The sequence below is a fragment of the Hesperophylax consimilis genome, chromosome 28, assembly GCF_061612785.1.
Source record: "Hesperophylax consimilis isolate HC1 chromosome 28, BYU_Hcon_1.0, whole genome shotgun sequence".
Classification (NCBI taxonomy): domain Eukaryota; kingdom Metazoa; phylum Arthropoda; class Insecta; order Trichoptera; family Limnephilidae; genus Hesperophylax; species Hesperophylax consimilis.
Window position 1 is genome coordinate 6,951,730 of NC_142863.1, and position 19,646 is coordinate 6,971,375.

The 19,646-nt window shown below is 35.9% G+C and overlaps 1 protein-coding gene across 1 annotated transcript; it reads right to left on the bottom strand.

Moving 5' to 3' along the window:
• Positions 1–535: 535 nt before the first annotated feature.
• Positions 536–10,419, bottom strand: LOC149410102 (kxDL motif-containing protein 1). Its single transcript, XM_089648538.1, has 3 exons — positions 10,184–10,419; positions 8,147–8,320; positions 536–2,137 (listed from the first exon to the last, which is right to left on the bottom strand). Exons 1-3 carry the CDS (start codon positions 10,321–10,323, stop codon positions 1,669–1,671), a joined length of 783 nt encoding a protein of 260 aa, XP_089504664.1. The 5' UTR covers positions 10,324–10,419; the 3' UTR covers positions 536–1,668.
• Between the last annotated feature and the right edge of the window lie 9,227 nt (positions 10,420–19,646).

The window sequence follows — 19,646 nt, forward strand, 5'->3', positions numbered from 1 at the left end:
ACTGTTGCGAACTTCTGCAACTCATAAACTAACGAATACCTACAATAACAACATGACAAAATACACTATTCCACTGCAACACACATAAGCGCAATTACATTGCGAACTCCCCAATACAACGGTTTCACACTATGGGAAACTAATACTTAGGTGATGTCGATATATTTAATATTAACTTTGCAAATTTTGTGGATTACGTAAAAGACCTATTTCAATACTATTCCTAAATGGAAGTTATATTTTTGCAAACCAGTCAAATCGCTGTATTTTTTAATTTATGTTCTTGTTATTTTTAATTTTGTTTCTCGCATATACTTATGTAATTTTATTTTTATATTTCTTTCTTTTCTTTCTTATGTTTCAAAACTGTCATTAAATTTGTACCACCCACATGTAAAAGCCCTCTGGGCGTTAAATAAATAAATAAACATCAAAAAGAGCTAGCTCAATTGTGCGACTCGCTCATGAACTACCCCACACAGCATCCCTAAAGATGACAAATATAAATATAATAATTAATAAAATGGCCTTGTAGTTACATTGTTAATGTATTATATTTAGCTTCGTAATTAACTCACAAACAGTGTAATGTAAAATCTAAGAACACTATATAACTTGAGATCGAATTCACAATATTCATAACATGTGAATTTAACAGTACAACGTAAACACTGAAGAGATAAACCAATATAAGCGCGTTGTGGGCGTGTTTGTGTACTCAGAGTAAGCTCAATTCATCCCTACCTCTGCTGAAATTGATCAAACTTTTTCAAATATCGAAAAAAAAAATTTAATAGAAAAACTAAATTGTCCTGAGTTCGACCTTGGTGTAGAAAGGTCTTATGTGAATTTATTTAAAATCGGTAAGATAGATTGCACTTCTAGATATTGTCTGTTCAGAGGCAAAACTAAAATGTATAATAATTAAAGTTATTTGACAACAAAAGCAAATTTGCAAAGCAAAAGCTTCATCCAGACGTCATGAGGCGTGCGTCGAAGTGCTAGACAAATGCAAACAAGTATTTGAAATCCACAAAACCTCATTAATGTTAATAGTTTTTGGTGTCGGTTACTTGACGGCTACACCAAAACTACACGCCGAAAACCACATTAAACCACTTCACCAAAATCTAATTCACATCATCTGCCCTGAAGATGGACACTGTGATGCTGTCCAAAACTTTGGCTAAATAAGGAGAAAGCGCAACATGGCATAATAACCCAAAATATATCACGATAATTTTTTTTTAATTTTTTTTATTTTTTTTAAATTAACTCCACACAGGAGGCCCTTAAGAAAATAATTTCCCTCAGGGCCTATGTCATCTTTGGGGATGCTGTGTGGAGGGTCTTTTTGTGGAGAGGAAGGAGTGAACATGGGTCTTGAAGAGTCCCATGTTGTAGGAGGGAGGAAACACAGAGGCCGGCAGTTCGATTGATGGAAAGTTCCGAATATATTATTATAGTTGAAACTAAATGATTAAGTGTGAATCTATCGATGAATAGTTGAATGTTAATAAATTATTATAGTTACAATTGATTTCATACACTTTACATTGCCCCTTTGACTGATAAATTATTTATTTGTTATTTGCGAACATCTCGTACGCTATTCTCGCGGTATCTGGATGAAGCTAATAAATATTTAGAAGCAAACAATTGTTTTAATCAGCCGGTGTCAGAAGTGCTATCGCCTGAAGAATCGCCGGCGTTGGAGTTATCAGAGGAGCTGCTAGATCGGGAAGCGCGAGGTATTTTTTCATCTTTCGCTGGCTTTTTTCTCATCCGAACGACTTCTTTCTGTCCGTCGCTTTCTGCCATCTTGGTATTGCTCGGTCCGCTCTCTTCCAAATCGGAATCTGTTTTATCATTCACGATTCTATTCTTTCTTCTAGTCTGCACCTTCTCTTGGACTTTCTCGTCTGATTCATTGATTGTTTTCGATTCGTCGTTAGGACTTTTAGAAAATACTTGGGAAATGCTCGGTCGAAGTGTTTCGGTTGATTTGGAAATGTCCTTGGTGAGAGACGTGGTTGGTTTTGGAATGTTTTCTAGGCTTTCTTCCTCTTCTTCTTCTTGCGAGGCTTTCAGGTTGGCGGCTTTCTGGGCGATTTCAAATGCCTCGGGATACTGGGAGCTACAAATAAAATTACAGTGTTATTTTATGAGATTCAATATCATTTATATGGATTCGTTATGACAGGAGTTTCAACGATCAGCCAAATATATTGTATGAAGCAAAAGTACAATGGAAACAAGCATAATTCGTTCCAGAATCTTACTTGTTATATGAAAGACATTTTCCCATATAAATCAATGTAAAATACGATAATGCGTTTCATGCACAGACATAGGAATTAATAGACGAGAAGATAATGGCGAGGGGTAAAATCAACTGTTGAAGAACGAAGGGAGTAAGGCTGACTGTGATTCGTCAATAAATCAATCTGGCAGTAAATAGGCATCTCGCATTATAATATCACCATTTACTTCTTAAAAGTAAAACCTGCTTTTGAATGAATAGACATTTTTACATGGGAGCGCAAATTACTCGCCACGTTATGAACAAATTTGCGAAGTCCAAATTCGGCAAAAAAATTCAGTTCTATTTTCAGAGTCGAATATTTCGTTTAAGTATTTAGTTAAGACACTTTTATAAATGTTCATAATTTACTTCCCAGCAACCAACCAGCTTTGTGTTTCGCGTCCAGACGTTTCTCGATGTGATAGTATATGTTTCTAAAACTGATCTATATTATACGATGTGAATATGCTTAAAATAAAGTAAAATAATGCTTATATATGGAATGTAATACGACAATTGGGTTTATTCTCTTTTTCACATCTATTTTTACAAGTTTTCATAGTACAAGTCAACATTTTGCCGTGTTATTTCGTAAAATGAACCGATGATGCCTCGACCATAGTTCGCACAAGAATGATGACGTCACGTTTTCAAATTTCACTTGAGGCCATACGCGAGCACAGCCGGCTCCAATGGAACCGGTATGGGGAGTGGGGATAATACGCTTTTAATCACTTAGGGCAGGTCTACTAATATTCATATGTCTATGGTTCCATGGCAAAAAAAATACTCATTTGTATTATTTTTAACGTTTATTCAAATAAAATTACATACTTATAAATTTTTAAGGAGCGTATCAACCTGGAATGCGATTTCAATTTTCAAAAAACAATAAAAAAAATCGAAATAACTAGTTTATTATTTATGAAAAATAATTAATTATTTTTTATTAGGAAGCTGTCTAGAGTCATTGGTTTTAACACATATTATTATTAAATACATCTGTAAAACACATGGCCACCTCCTTATTAGTGTAATGCTACTGAACGTACGATGCAACAGTTTCCCATGTTTTCAGCATTTCTCTTATTGCGCCAGAAGATTGTTTAATAATAATAATAATAATGATTTATTGTCTTCTTTTCATTGGTAACATATAGATATAATGATATCCTCACTGGGATCTCCCGTGCTGAGGATGTCATTTACATATTATAATTTAATTATAAGAAATTAATATTACAACAAAGTAACATATGAATTTAATTATAAACATATATCATGTACTATAATTTTTTTTTAAATAATTTTAAAATAAGTAAGATAGTGTTTTTTTTGTGTAATTCAGTTTAGTTGATTCGGTTTTAGTCTGTGTTTGATATCAGTATATTTTCTATTTCAGATCTACCTATATTAAGTATCCAGCTTTTTATTTGTGATTTAAATGTTATAATATTGAGGTTTTTGAGTGAGAGTGGTATTTTATTGTAGAGTTTAATACTATGATATAAGAAGCTTTTTTGCCCCAAAGTTGTATTACTAATTATTTGTTGGATAAGTTTTTGACCATGAGATCTAGTGTTTCTATTGTACGTGTTTATTGTTATTTCTTGGGTTTTGTACTTATGAATGTAAATGAGTATAGTTTTAGAATATACATAGTTGTTTAATTGACATGATGTTAAGATTGTTGAAGATTTCGTCAGTGCTAGTTCTTACAGGAACTTTCAGTATAATTTTCATTATGGCTTTTTGAGTTTTAATTAGTGGATTTAGTATATTTTTATTTGCACTGCCCCATCCGATAATACCATATTCTAACAGTGATTGGCAGAGAGCCATGTAGATTTTGATTAAGTCTTTTTTAATTAGCACATTCCTGATAGTTTTGAAAAAATAACTTAGTTGCTCTGCTACTTCCTCCTCATCCACTAACAAACTCTCCACCATGTGAAATATAAAGAAACTCTTGACTGCTCTTCCACAAGCTCATCAATATAGTTGTTATCCACCTCCAGTCCCACAGTATTAGCCAAAGACACAATCTCGTTGACTGTAGACTCCACAGGTACGGTTTTAAACCTTGCAATGATGTGAAAGTGATCTTACCAAAACTCGTTGAGAGTGAGAGTTGTCCATTCAGTCACCGCAAAACAATGCTCGAAGAGTGGTTTAGTGTAGAGTTTCTGAAATAACCTGCTGGTCCATAGACTGGAGAAACGGAGTGGTGTTGGGGGACAGAAACTGGATTTTGTTGAAATTAAATTCTTCAAGAATATCATCTTGTAGACCTGGAGGATGGGCGCATGCATTGTCTATTACGAACAAGACATGGAGTGGCAGATTCATCTCAGAAGGACCAAACACTTCATTGATCCAATCAGTGAAAATGACAGGTTGTCTTCTACTTTTCTAGACGTTACACTTCTTGAAGGCTTGTGGAGTTTCTGAATGATAAACAAGCAGCGGTTTAATTTTCAAATCGCCGCTTGCATTGGCACAAAATAGCAGCGTGAGGTGGTCTTTCATTCTCCTCTGCTGTTATATAGGTTCGCTTCGGCATCTTTTTCCAGAAGAGACCCGTCTCGTCACAATTAAAAACTGGTTGCGGCAGGTAACCCTCAATATCTACGAGCTTCTTATAGTCACTGATGAAGTTTTCTGCTGCCTTTGTATCAGAGCTTGCTGCTTCACCGTGCCTCACAACGCTGTGGATGCCGATTCTTCTCTTAACTTTCTCAAACCATCCAATGACTTCCCTTAAATTGTATTTCTTTTTCGGCAGTTGACGATCCTGGCGTCTTTCGCCTTCTCACAAATGATGTTTTCGTTAATAGTGTCACCTTGCAATTGCTTTTCGTTTATCCATATGAGAAGCAACATTTCCACATCATCAAGAATAGGTAACCATTTCCACATTCTTGACACTCCCTTTGAAGCATCTATCTTGTTAATTTTATCCTTGTTCTTGAGGATAGTGCAAATCGTAGATGTAGACCGATTGAAGGTGCGCATTAGATCAGCCGCACTCACACTTTTGTGACTTTTTCTTTAGGGACATTTTTGCAAGGGCTATTAAACTTTGGAACGTTTGGAATGTCTGAACACTAGCTTGGAAAAATGTGTGATCACATGCTACACTACTGAGCTAGCGGAACGAGTGCTAACCAGAAACTGACGCACTGGCGCGGAAGTCCTGGCTCACAAGTGACATTCCCTTTCTGCGTCGCTCGTTATGCGAAATGTCGCTCGTTACGAGAGGTGCCACTGAACGTATAAATATGGACAAAGAATTATTGAAAAAGGAGAAAAAAATTAAGGCCTTGTTATAAATAAACACTGTAGATTTCTTGCCTTATGTTCACAATGTGACAGACAGAATTGTCAAGATATTGAGAAAACAAAACATCAAGATTGTATTCAGATCAATGAAAAAAATATAGACTTACTAAGGCCTACAAAAACTAAGTTTCCTCTGGAAACAGGTGGAGTTTACAAACTCAGCTGTTCCGGATGTGACAACGTTTATGTATGCCAGGCAGAATGGACAATCTCCGAAAGGATATCGGAACACTTTTGAGCATGTAAACTTGACCATCCTGACAAATCGGCAATTGCCAAGCATTTAATTAAAACCGGCCACTACTTAGAATTTGTTCCTGGGAAGACCCAAAACGCACAGAGCACGCCTAATGGGCAATTGAAATTCATAAAAATCCCAATTATCTTAATGAAGACGACGGGGCTAAGCTCAATAGTTCTTGGTATCCGGTAATTGACGGCTACACCAAAACTAAAAACAGAAAACCATTTTAAATTAAACTGTACTAACACGGCATCGCATCTACATGCACACTTCACCACAATCTTCGTTTACATATCTGTCCTGATGAAGGACACAGTAATACTGTCCGAAACTTTGGCTAAAGGAGGTAGGGCAACATGGCATAATATGTACACCAAAAATAAATGACATATTTATAAAAATCTGGAACCTTTCAAAACCCAAACATTTGTGTAATCAACCAAATACCCGTTAAAGTAAGGAACAATGGTCCCAGTACGCAATGTAAGCAACACATTAAGATATCTGGACAACTTACAATCCATACATTCTTTATTAAAATAGATCCTTCAGAGACACACTTGTCACATACAACGCCAATCTGCGCTGTCCAGATTGACGTGGGACATATGAAAGAATAATGGCATTGCTGGAAGAACTTCCAACGAGTTGATTTGACGGTAAAGGTTTTATTTGTTTTAGCGTTTACTGACATTTGTTACTAGTTTTGTTGTTAAAATGGGAGATAAACAACTAACAGATTTAGTAAGATGTTCACGAAGAGATTCATAACGTAAAATTCATTGAATATCACGATAGGTGCTACGATTCAAATTTATATTGCGTACGTAGGACAAGTGTGCACATTGGCCTTGGAACGTAGTAATGCACACGTTGCGTACGTTGGCTCACTCTCAGACCTTCATCGTTTGTTTAATCTACGTATTGTTGACTTGTAAAACTTTCAACACCTTATTTTTCTGACACGGAATTATTATGATTTGGAACCATTGAAAATGGACCCTGATAGTTTTAAGCTGACGATATGTAATATACATAATATAATATCCTTTTTTGTCTTTTACATTATCTCTTGTTACTCGTTTATTTTCAGATTGTGGAGTCTGCAATATTATACTAACTATGTAAATACTTGCATACTGCACGCTGACCCTCTATGTAGGGACATTGGGAGGTCTAGTGTCGTAGCTTTGTTAAATAAATAAAAAAAATCGAGTTAAAAAAACTGTATGTTTCCCTATAACGCCATATTAAATATACAGCTATAATCCTGTCAACGAGAGTTCTTACAAACCTTTCTTTCTATTACAATTAATTGTGTTATGAGAAATTACAACGGACCTATCAAAATATGCCGTGTTGCGCTTCCACCTTCTTTAGCCAATGTTTCGGACAGCATAACAGTGTCCAATATTAGGGCAGACGTGGCACGATACCTCAAAAATTATGATAATACTTTTTTGAAACATTACAAAAAAAATTTACAGCGGATACATCTCTTAGTGTTATTTAACCCGCCGTGCTAGGGATACCCCTGTGTTATGGCAGGTGATGTTTACAGATTGAAAATGTTCATATGATAATTTAAGACAGTTAGATGAGGAATGTGAGAGATGTATGACGGGAGATTAGGGTGTTAGAGTGTAGAATGTATGAGTGAAAATTTTAAATCATATCGGAGCTATCAAAGTTCTTTTATAGGCTTATACCTTGTTCGTGATATCCTTACCCGATGCATTTCACAAAAAAACTGGTGGTATAAAGTTTTAAAAGGTAAATAAATAATGGTCTGGACTCACCAGAACTTACTAATTTAATAAATCTTCATATTCCGTCTAGATCAACCCGACAATCTGATTTATTTTATCTACCCTCGTGTAGAACAAACATTCGAAAAAATTCCCCAATTCCTCGTATATGTGCACAATATAATACAAAATTTTACAGCATTGAAATTTTTGGTAATAACCTAAAGAAATATCGATATGAAGTAATGCGTACGATCGATTATAATTAATATAAGAGTATGGAATGTATCGGGAGCATCTCCTATCCTCTTCCTATTTTCCCCTTCCTCTCCCTTTCCTAACACCAAATTAATTTTAAGATACTAAAACTTCATTTTTAATGCACTTTAACATAAGAAACTTCTGTGGCTTGACTTCAGTTAACTTGTATATTTATATCTATCATTGTATATTATATAAAAGCTGTTTGTTTCTTACAAAATAAATAAATAAATAACAAAAACTAACCTCAATTTAGTTTTGAGCAGGCGTATCTTCTTAAAGATGTAATCCAGGTCCTTCTTCATGTCGAGGAGTAGCTGCGTGTGCTTCTTGAACTCAACCCCGGCCACCTTCAGACGACTGGCGCTCAGCAGGTTGCAGTTGGTCAGCATCTCGTTGGTCTTCTCAAATCTCTGTAGCCTGTTCACAAAATTATACGTTACGTTATATATCAAGGAACCAGGCAACTAGTAACTGAGGGAGCTAGTAGAACTATTGACTGGACATCTGAAACCTTAAACACCTGACACATGCAGCTGTTGAGAGTGGAAAGCAAACACTAAGGTTGAGCAGATGCTGCAACGCAGCTCGCAGTTTAGTGCAAAGCAGGACAATGCAGATATTGTAATGTATGTACGAGTATCGATCGCCGTAAGTATCGTATCGCAGCGCAGACACGCATCTACGCTGTTCTGCACACAGTTGTGAACGCGGCACAGTGTCAGCATTACGCGCGCGCAGGCCAGTAATATTTCGTATACTACATTTGCGACAAATTTCAAAATGACTGAGAAAGCACAAGCTGAAATAAGCTGTCTCGCAGCACATGCTGGTCACCGATTTCTGCGTCGTCTGTTTAATGTCAAGAAGGCTGTGAGGAAAATAATTTATTTTAGGACTATGTCATCTTTGGGAATGCTGAATGACTTTTTGAGGAGAGGAAATAGTAAACATGTCTCTTCAAGACCCATGCTGTAGGAGGGAGGAAACGCAGAAGCTGGCAAATCGTTCCACAGCTGAGCTGTTGAACATAAAATCGAGTAGTAGTAAACAACATTAGGGAAATATTCACTTTACTGCCTCACTTTTTAGTCACAGATTATGGAAACTGCACTTCATTTCAACTTAATTACTAAAACAAACAACTATTTACATCATAAAGGCACTATGTAAAATTGTCATAAAATCTGCGAAAGTCATGCGAAATTTGAGCTTCGCAAATTTGTTCCCTTTTAACAAATCCTTTTGTATTACAACTAATCGTAAATTTTGTTTTAAAAACCAATAAATATGTTTATGAAGGTACCTAGTTACGAGTACCTACATCCCTGCAGGGGGTAAATTTATGATAGTGATGCACAACTTTTTCAGCAGAGGGGGAACAACTTACAAGTGGATTTTTTTTTTGTTTTCTTTGAGGGGTAGAAGGTTGACAGCGATATTCAAGAGTTAAGATTTATGTTGATTTTTTTTAATCGTGTTATGCAAACCGGTTCTTCAAATTTGATTACATTCAGGAAATGCAGCGTAAATTAACCAAAGCTCTATATAACAATGTTCTAAGCCAGGGTTTTCAAGAATTACCCCAAATATTTAGATTTTTCTCTATGGCCAAATGGGCCGTATGAAATTGACACGCGGGCCACGGGTTTTTGACAAGTAAAATTTCACAGCCAAAAACCAAAACAATCCCGCAAGCTAGTTATTTATGACAATAAAGGTAATACCTACTCGTATTTTCAAAAAATATACTGTACTATTATATATTGATAGTAGAGCCAGGTAAGTACGTACATACGATTAATGGCCATACATAAGGAGAAAATTTAGTCAGTCACCTCGCGCTCGTTATAACCAAGTTTGACTGTAGTTACCTTTTATAGTTAATGGTGAATCAATCAATTAAGGAAAACCAAAATTGAACTCTAAAGAGTTTCAAGTGCAAGCGATTCGGTTAAAAAAATTAATGCACATTCTCATGGCGTACAGGTTTAAATCGCATATAAAAAAATTCCAGCTAGGGCGAAATTAAAAGGACAGCAGCGCATGAACGGTTTGTCGGCGGGAAAAAAATCTTGTGCGCTAGACGGTTTTCCAGAGGCCAGCGAGCCTGAATAATTAACACAAAAAAAGTTTAAAAAAATTGGAATCAGATTATTGATCCTGTCAAAGGATACTTGAATGACTATAATTATTAATCTACAAGGTAATATATACAATATAAGTGTACAACAGTAAATAAATACATCAATACAAGAACTACACATAGATATCAATGCTTACATTTGTTTTTGAGACCGAATCATGGTTTCGACATCAGTCTGGTTAACGATTCCCGCCAGTCCTTGGATAAACACTTCGGGAGCCGAATAGTTTTGGAAACATTCTATCGAGAATTCACTTTCTGGAGTTCCGTTCGCCATTATTGAATTTCACTATCTCAAAAGTTGAAACGATATGATATTTTTAACACAGTTTGACGTTTATCACCTAATCAAAATAAATCCTGACGTCTGTCGAGTTAGTTTCGTAAAGTTGGTATTGGTTGTCATGTCAGATTTAACTCCGTCATCTAGCGGTTCAAGCTTGAAGCTATTTATTATACTAATGCTATTTGACGCTAGATGTCACACTAAGCATAAAGTAAAGTAAAATTGTAATATTTCTATTGAAACTAGAACAACTTTACGCAATATATCATTTAATATTTTTGATGTTAACCCATTATTACCTCCATGACGATGTCTATAGGCATCAAAAAAATAGACGAAAAGTATGATTTTTTTTCACTGTGAATAAAGCTAAATCCCACCAAGTTGTTATGCAGCATTTACAGATTGGTATGTTAGCTTTCAATAATTAACATAATTTAATGAATTTTCTATTTTTAATAATTTTTTTACTAAAGCCCTGAAAATAGACCCATTTTGAAAAAAATAAATAAAATTTAAAACGGAAAAAAATAAAACCTGTGTGAATCACATATTGTTATCAAAAGATGAAATAGTCGACAACACTGTTTCAATTTTTTTTTTTTTTTTAATTTATTTATTTCATCAAAAAATTACAGAATATATATAATATATCATCAGTTAGTTGTATAATTATATGTCAGTTAGAAACAATGAAATTGTTGAAAGAATAATGTTACAATAATACGGCAGTTTCTAATATAAGAAAAAATATATATGAATGTAAGAGTGTTATATAGAAATGGCATAATATACTATATTTTAGGTTGTGCATAACCTGCCTCACTAGGCGAACCTGTATTGAGGCAGAATTTTTAGTTAATTATTTCTCCATTTTGTCTATGGTTTGCTTATATGCAGAGATGTGCTTTATTTCAAATAAATCCATTTCAAATGGAAATGCAAAATGGGTATTTTGCATTTTAAATGCTTTTCTAAAAACCATTTTGCATTTTGCATTTTAAATGCTTTTCTCAATGCATTTTCCATTTTAAATGCTTTTTTGCAACATTCTTCCTACTATCTCCACTCATCTTTTTTTCATAAGCCCCAAATATCAGTCGGTCCTCAACCTCGCTATGAGAGATAATTTACATTTGTCAAGTTGCTCCCTGGTAGGAGCCCTGGTAATTGAGTGATACCATTACAAAAAATACTGATTCAAATACTGAACATAGGAGGGTCATGACGCTGTAATATTAAATGTTAGATTTCTATGTTTTTACGTTGGCAAAATTAGTCCCGCGCCATAGACATATGAATATTAGGTAGACCTGCCCTAAGTGATTAATGGTGGAAACACATTATTAAAACCCGACGCGACCCGACGAAACGCGATGCGTGTTGAGTCGAATCAAATGTATTGTTTTCTTATGACCAGAATCACACTATGAACATCCGACGCGACGCCATGCGCGCACACGCCACCCGATCTAGACGTGCCAGGTCGGCGTGTTGCCCATGGTGGGGGTAAACACGCCACCCGACGCGGCCTGCGCAGTATGTTTCTAGACAACACCCGACAGCACGCGTCAGTCGTTCGAGAACTGTCACCGAGCATATACGGAATTTTGGCCAATTTAATATTATTTTTGCATTTATTTAGCGAAATGACCGACGAACAATTAATTGAGTTGGTAAAACGATATCCTGTTCTATATGACATGAGTTTAGCTATATACAGGGATCATACTGTGAGAATATCCTGTTCTATATGACATGAGTTTAGCTATATACAGGGATCATACTGTGAGAATATCCTGTTCTATATGACATGAGTTTAGCTATATACAGGGATCATACTGTGAGAAATAATCTTGTGTATGTCCCTTTGAATAAATTCGTGTATTTCTTCAAATTGTGTTTTAGTAACCCGAAAATACATATGAAATCTTTCATTATCTTGAAGTAAGTCTGGATACAGAGTATGATATTCACCACACATACTTCTCTTTTGATTTATTTCATGAACCCAGTAACGCCTAGTTATTCTCTTTTTCTTGAATCGTTTAAGTATCATATATGTACCCATAATTTGCATCAAATCTTCTTCAAAGTCTTCATCTGACTCGTTATTTATTAAATCCATAGTACAAAACCATCCACTTCCACTGCTGTTAGCTAACTGTATTCAGAAATTGCTAGTATGTCGTGGCGTCGCGTGTTGGTAATGTGCACGGTGCACATCGGGTGTCGAGACGTGGCGTCGCGTCGCGTTTTAATAATGTGTTTCCTCCATAAAAGCGTATTATCCCCACTCCCCATACCGGTTCCATTGAGCCGGCTGGGCTCGCGTACGGCCTCAAGTGATATTTGAAAACGTGACGTCATCATTCTTGTGCGAACTATGGTCGAGGCATCATCGGTTCATTTTACGAAATAACACGGCAAAATGTATACTTGTACTATGAAAACTGGTAAAAATAGATGCGAAAAAAGAGAATAAACCCAATTGTCGTATTACATTCCATATATAAGCATTATTTTATTTTATTTTAAGCATATTCACATCGTATAATATGAATCAGTTGTTACTATCACATCGAGAAACGTCTGGACGCGAAACACAAAGCTGGTTGGTTGCTGGGAAGTAAATTATGAACATTTATAAAAGTGTCTTAACTAAATACTCTGAAACTAACTACGACTCTGAATATAGAAGCTGCCTTACTTTGCCGAATTTGGACTTCGCAAATTTGTTCATAACGTGGCGAGTAATTTGCGCTCCCATGTAAAAATGTCTATTCATTCAAAGCAGATTTTACTTTTAAGAAGTAAATGGTGATATTATAATGCGAGATGCCTATTTACTGTCAGATTGATTTATTGACGAATCACAGTCATCTTCACTCCCTTCGTTCTTCAACAGTTGATTTTACCCCTCGCCTTTATCTTCTCGTCTATTAATTCCTATGTCTGTGTCCCGCGCAAATTTTTTGTGGTTTCGTAATCTGTAGTCGTGGTTTTTTTGGATTTACCATCATGTAATATGTTTGTTCCACATTGATTTCCATTATTAAATGACAAAATTGTTTAAAAAATCTATAATTATTTTAATTGTTTGACCTGAGAAACCATTTTGCATTTTGCATTTTCAAATGGAAAAGTTTTGACCCATTTCCATTTTGCATTTCAAACAGTCCTGGATTTGTCAATAGGCCTTATAGGCCGCGGCCTAGGGGCGGCAGAGTTCAGGGGGCGGCACTCGCTTGCTTTGGTAAGCCGTGTATGCGATTATAAACAAAAAAGTTCCTGTGGATAGACAGAGTTTTATAACTATTAGGCGCTAATTCCTAGTACTTTAGTTAGATAGTTAGTTATATTGATGCTACTGCCTGGGCGGCAAGGGTAAAGGGGGGCGGGTGATGTGATGAACAGTCCGTACGAACACATAATATACCATATCACGCGCGCGCCGCGCCGGGCCGGCCGGCAGTGCAAAGCGGCAGTCATATGATAATGCCTCGAACATGTCAGAAATTTATAATGGTTTACAAGCCAAAATTCAAGAACAAGCATCACTTGCCATGTTCGTCCCTTGTGCAGTTGTGCAGCTCATTCATTAAATTTGGTGGGAACCTCGGCCGCTGAGTCTTGTACAGAAGTCTGTCACTTCTTCATGTTGCTGGAAGAGGTATATACTTTCTTTGTGAAGTCAACCGATCGTTGGAAAAAAATGGCTAATGAAATAGGAAAACGAAAGACGCTGAAGAGAGTAAACCTCACACGTTGGTCAGCAAGAGCAGATGCCTGTCAAAGTGTAAGAGATTCCTGGGATGAAGTACTTACGGTTTTAAAAATGATTGAAAATGACGCTACACAGAAACCCATCCCACGAATTGAAGCAAAGGGAATTCGCCTTAAATTGGAAAAACTGGAAACGGCATTTATGATCGTATTTTGGAATGCTATTTTGGACAGATTAAATAAAGTGAGTGCTCGGATTCAGAACTCATCTCTTGATGTACTGACGGTATCTGATCTTTATGGATCTCTTCTTGAATTTACAATAGCAGAACGAGAAAACTTTGATTTTTTCGAAAAAAATGCAATTGAAATGAGCGCACTTAAGCAATATCAGGGCGACATTAAGAGTAAGAGGAAGCCTAAGAGAAAAAACTTCATAGACGAAGCATCAAATGAGGAAATCGAAACAACCTCCAGAGACTTTTTCAGAGTCAACACCTTTTTGGTAATTCTGGACAGACTGAGAGCTGAATTAGAGAGAAGACATGGTGCATATATAATCTTTAAAGAAAATTTTCCATTTTTAACAAGAATGAGTGAACTTTCAACACAAAGAGTCTCAGAAAAAGCTCAGTCTCTTGTGCAATATTACTGTAATGATTTAGAAGACGATTTAGTTCAGGAATGTGTACACTTTTGTAGTCACATTTCCTCTAATAAGACGGCAGAGAAACCTGAATCGAAATCATTACTGAATCTTTTTAAGTTTTTAAGGAAACAATCTCTGTGGCTAATGTTTATCCAAACTTGGATATAGCTCTCCGCATTGCACTTTGCACCCCGGCCACAAATTGTTCTGGAGAAAGGAGTTTTTCCTGTTTAAAGCGTGTGAAAAATTACCAAAGGTCTTCACTGTCGCAAGAAAAACTTAACTCTTTGGCTCTTCTGAGCATTGAAGCAGACTTAATGAATACTATAAGCTATAAAGATATTATAGATGATTTTTTCAATAAAAAAACCCGAAAAAAATTGTAATTCTTATCATTAAATTTTACTAATTAAATTAAATTGTACTAATTCGTTTGTTTATTTTATTTTTGAATACCTACTTCCTACATTTGAATATTTATTTCGAAAATTGTGTGTCACCTAATGGCAGCCTAAAAGTGAGTGAATATGTTTTTTTTTATTTTTTTTTTATGATAGATATTATCGGTGGCAATTTCTAAGAAAGGGGTAGGGGGCGGCGCAAACGAAGTGGCCTATACCTGTGAAAAGTACAAATACGGCCCTGATTTCAAATGGTTTTGGGTACCCATTTTGAACATCTCTGCTAATATGTAAATGTTTAATATGGGTTCCCATACAGCAATCCATTATTTTAGGTTACATTATTGTTTACATATTGAAGATACAGATAGAATAAGTTTAAACACAATACATACTATAATAACTCACTGTGACGAGGCATTTGGTTACTTTTCATTATTGTTTGCATTTACACAATACGTATATAGTAAGTTTTAGCACCGTACATACTGCAATAACTGTCAATGACAAGGCGTTTGGGTGAGGGCACCAGTGTAGGCTCTATCATTTGAATAAATCCAAATTTTAACATTTTTTAAAACTCTTTCCGTGTTTGACTCTCTTTAATATTTTCCGGGAGCATGTTGAAGAATTTTGTGGCAAAGTAGCCAAAGCTACGTTGACCAAAGGTGGAAGAAAGTGCTGGGACTTGCAACATAGTATTATATGCATAAGATGGCCGCTGGATGTCACTGAAATCAGGTGATGCCTGCGCGCAACGTTTGGAGGTTAGCTGTGACAGTGTTTTCATATGTTTTTGGTTAGCTTATGGGTGATTTTTATTATAAATAATAGTTAGTCTGCAGTTTTCGGATATTTTTAAACAGAGAATGTTGATGAACAGACGGACGAAGAGCTGATTGACGATGATTTGATGGCATATCACGACTTGACTGGTATCAGCCTTCGACATCCGAATACCTTGCCTATATCTTTTTTTTTTTTTTTTTTCAAAAAGAAAGACAAACATTCCCGGGTTACGAATAACCTGACAATATTTGAAAATCTCCTACTACCACCACAGAAAGCTGAAAATGTTGCTTGTGTTGTGATGGAGGACTTAGCCGGCCGAGGAATTGAACACACTACGCCTGAGTGGGACCCAAGCGCGATGTCAACTCGGCCACCGACTATATCTAATATCTATTTCAAATGCACCACCAGCCAAAAATCAAAACTACAGTAAACTGTTAGGTTCCTGAACCGCTGAATGTGGTGCATAAAGATATCTACGAAAAGCTGAAGTCTTATAATGCTTTCCAAGTTTTTTCATTATTCTTTGATGACGAAGTGATTCAGTTTATTCTTGAGAGTATGATCAAATACGCTCGATTTAAAACCAATACCTAATTCCAGTAAGATATATACGAATTGAAGCGTTTTCTTGGTTTCTGTGTTGACCGGCTACAATACATTGCCATCTACCACAGATTATTATCCGTCTGACCCAAAGATATTAGAAGAACGAGATATGCTATGTTGGCCGCCGGACCGTAGCCGGAGTACTACCTAATTAGGGTACTTTGAACGGTATCGGGACGTGTACGCACAGAAATCTGTTCTATGTATTAGTGCGGATACCTTAGCGATGCCTTAGCGTAAGCGAAGGTGTGCAGTAGTATTGGTGAACAAAACCGGCGACACTCGGCAAAACAATTCCACTCAGTACGAACTGCGCATAGCACATCTCGTTCTTCTAATATCTTTGGTCTGACCCGACCTTGGGTGCAAGCGTCATCAAAAAAGGAACCACCGTCCACATTTTGAGCTTATAAAGCGCTAGATACATTTTTGCGATAACAACAATCTAGATATAACCGACAAAATGGCTTATGTATATTAGCCATAACATAAACTTTTATATTTAGTATTCTTCGACTAACGTTCCATCTTTATTTGTAGGTTCGTCCATTGTTTAACATGCTAAACGTGAAATATTTTCAATTTGGTGTTATTGCACACAAACTTTCCGTCGACGAGCAAATTGTGCCATATTTCGGTCGACATTATTGCAAGATGTACATTCAGAATAAGCCAATCAAAGTTGGCTGCGAGATTTGGTGTCTTGCTTCCTCCGAAGGCTACCTGTTTCCAAGCAATGAGCAATGCCATATTCCTGAGCATCTGATACATATGACCCCGTATTAGGTCAGAGATTATCCGTCGTACTGTCTATGATGGAATATGTAGAGTTCCCCGCACGCCATGAGCTATTTATGGTCAATTTCTTCACATCAATCACATCTCACCATTTGATATGTATCCTGAAAGATAAGAGAATGTGCGCTACTGGCATATGTAAGCCAGTTCGCTTCCCTAACCTTGAAGCTTCAGGCAAGTTGAAGACAGGAAAGTAATTGCCTAAAGGTAACATTTTCTTCTATATTTCCCTTGCGCATAGCGAACATTTACCTAGCAGGTAAATTTGATGCGGTGGTAGACGTAGAAAGCCAAATCCTCGGAATGAGGTTTTGTGAATAATTAAATAAAAACTGAAAAAAGTTAATCAAGTCAAGTGGTAGCAAATAAACATTGCCATAAAACAGTATTTTTTAAAAGTTGTTTCTTATACGAGTTCATAGTAAACTCTTGAAAAATAAATCTATTTAGTAGTTTGCGCTCATATTTTTCATGACGTAATTAATAATTTTATTTTAATTCTGACTAAGCCAACCGATAGAACAAGCTTAAATGTATCCATGGTATATTTTTGATATTGATAGCCTATAGTGCTTTCACTTATAGCTTCGCCTTAAAATCATGCAGCTGTGATAAAATAAGCATATATGCAGTGTGAGTTTCGGAAATATGTGCTATCTGTATTAGTTGTGTTAATGTTATGTGAGTTTGTTACTAAAATATTGTACATAGATTATAGCCCTGTCAATGAAGGGAAAAAAAGACCCAATGTCGGAACTAATTCCCCGGAAGCTGAATTTTTCACAGATGTTAGAAGACCTTTAGACATGTATTTTTACAAAAGTCCCCGACTTTCCCCCTTGTGCTTCCTTCCCCACCCCCTATTGAATATATTTTTCAAAGCCTTTCGGAATACGCTAATATCTCCTTAATGGTTTTATAAAATCAGATTATTAATTTTTGTTTAGTTTTTAATTATTTTTTCTAAAAAATTGTATTCTTTCATTTTTGCGAGAAAAGCTATACAATCTCTACAATTTATTAGTAAGGGGAAAATATCAGTTTTTAAAATAATATTTCAGAATATATTTGCACATAACTTTTTTCTGAGCCTGTTAATGAAAAAAAATAAATCAACAAAACTTGTAGACAATATTTTTAGCTATAAAATAATGTATATAATGATGGGTTTTAATTTATAATAAGGCACGTAGGCTGTTAAAAAGGAGCACGGCGCGCGGCGGCTCGAACGCGCAGCGGTTCGCGGCGCCACGAGAAATTATAAAATTCGTCTAACGTTGAAGAGTTTTATTGTTATTTACCAGTTTTAGGTCGGAGGGGAGGGGGGTAATATAAATATTTTCCCATGCCCAATGAAGCGCTTTCTTTATCCACCAACCGCCGTGCCCCGGTCTGGCTAAACAGTCATATTATGTTGTATGATTGTTCGTAATTTATTATTTAAATAAAATTATGTGAAATAAGCCAAAAATACCTACAACAGGGTGGGACTACCCTTTCACAACAAATATTGCAGACCTTATGTTATGGCGAAGTTCTAAAAAATCTTTTGTGGAAATTCTCACTTGTTTTATTATGTGCACCTATCAACAATAAAATACCGAAACAACAAATCACTTAAAATAGTGCATAGTTCTAAAATGGTTTACTTTCAAACAAGCTTCTCAAAATATACCTCAAAAAATATTATAATGACAAAACGGTTTGTAAATTATATTATATACTTATCAATATTATCTATGACAAAATTAGGCAAATATTCAAATAATTTTCTAGTCAAGAGTCTTCCATTTATTCGTCATACTGGGGTGTGTTCAGACATGATAATCCGTTACGGTTGTAGCACATGGCAGAGCAGGTAAAATCAGATTTTCTGCAGCCACAGTAATTTCCACATCCAGACTTGCAGGAACAGGACACCAGAGAAAAAAGGTCATCAGGAGCAAATGGTTTCAAAAATTTCTTCTTTCCACCATTTTAATTTACATTTTCATACCTCCATCCCCAGTTTATAGGGTTCAGTTTGTTTCTTAACCAAAACTGTACTTGCAAAGAAACTCTCAACGTTGATGACACGATTCTGAAGTCGGTGGTAGTTTTGCCAAGTCAAATTTAGATTTAAAAGCTGATTTTGTCGTTAGTCTGGTAAACTTATAGAATCGAGCTTCGTTTCAATTAAAGTAGCTACCAAGACCATACATGGCGAGAGCGAACTTTTCTCCATTTTGCAACAAGTTGCATCTTTTTCCAGAAATGCCTCAGCTTCACCTCGCGTTTTGCTTCGCGATTGTTTTTCATCATGTCAACAGCTTTTATCTTTCCTAACACATATAAAGATG

Coding starts and splice junctions, on each gene's coding strand:
- LOC149410102 (XM_089648538.1), bottom strand. CDS start 10,323: ATGGCGAACGGAACTCCAGAAAGTGAATTCTCGATAGAATGTTTCCAA. Junction 8,321..10,183: donor ATTCGGTCTCAAAAACAAAT/GTAAGCATTGAT, acceptor TTTTGTGAACAG/GCTACAGAGATTTGAGAAGA. Junction 2,138..8,146: donor CTGCTCAAAACTAAATTGAG/GTTAGTTTTTGT, acceptor TTTTATTTGTAG/CTCCCAGTATCCCGAGGCAT.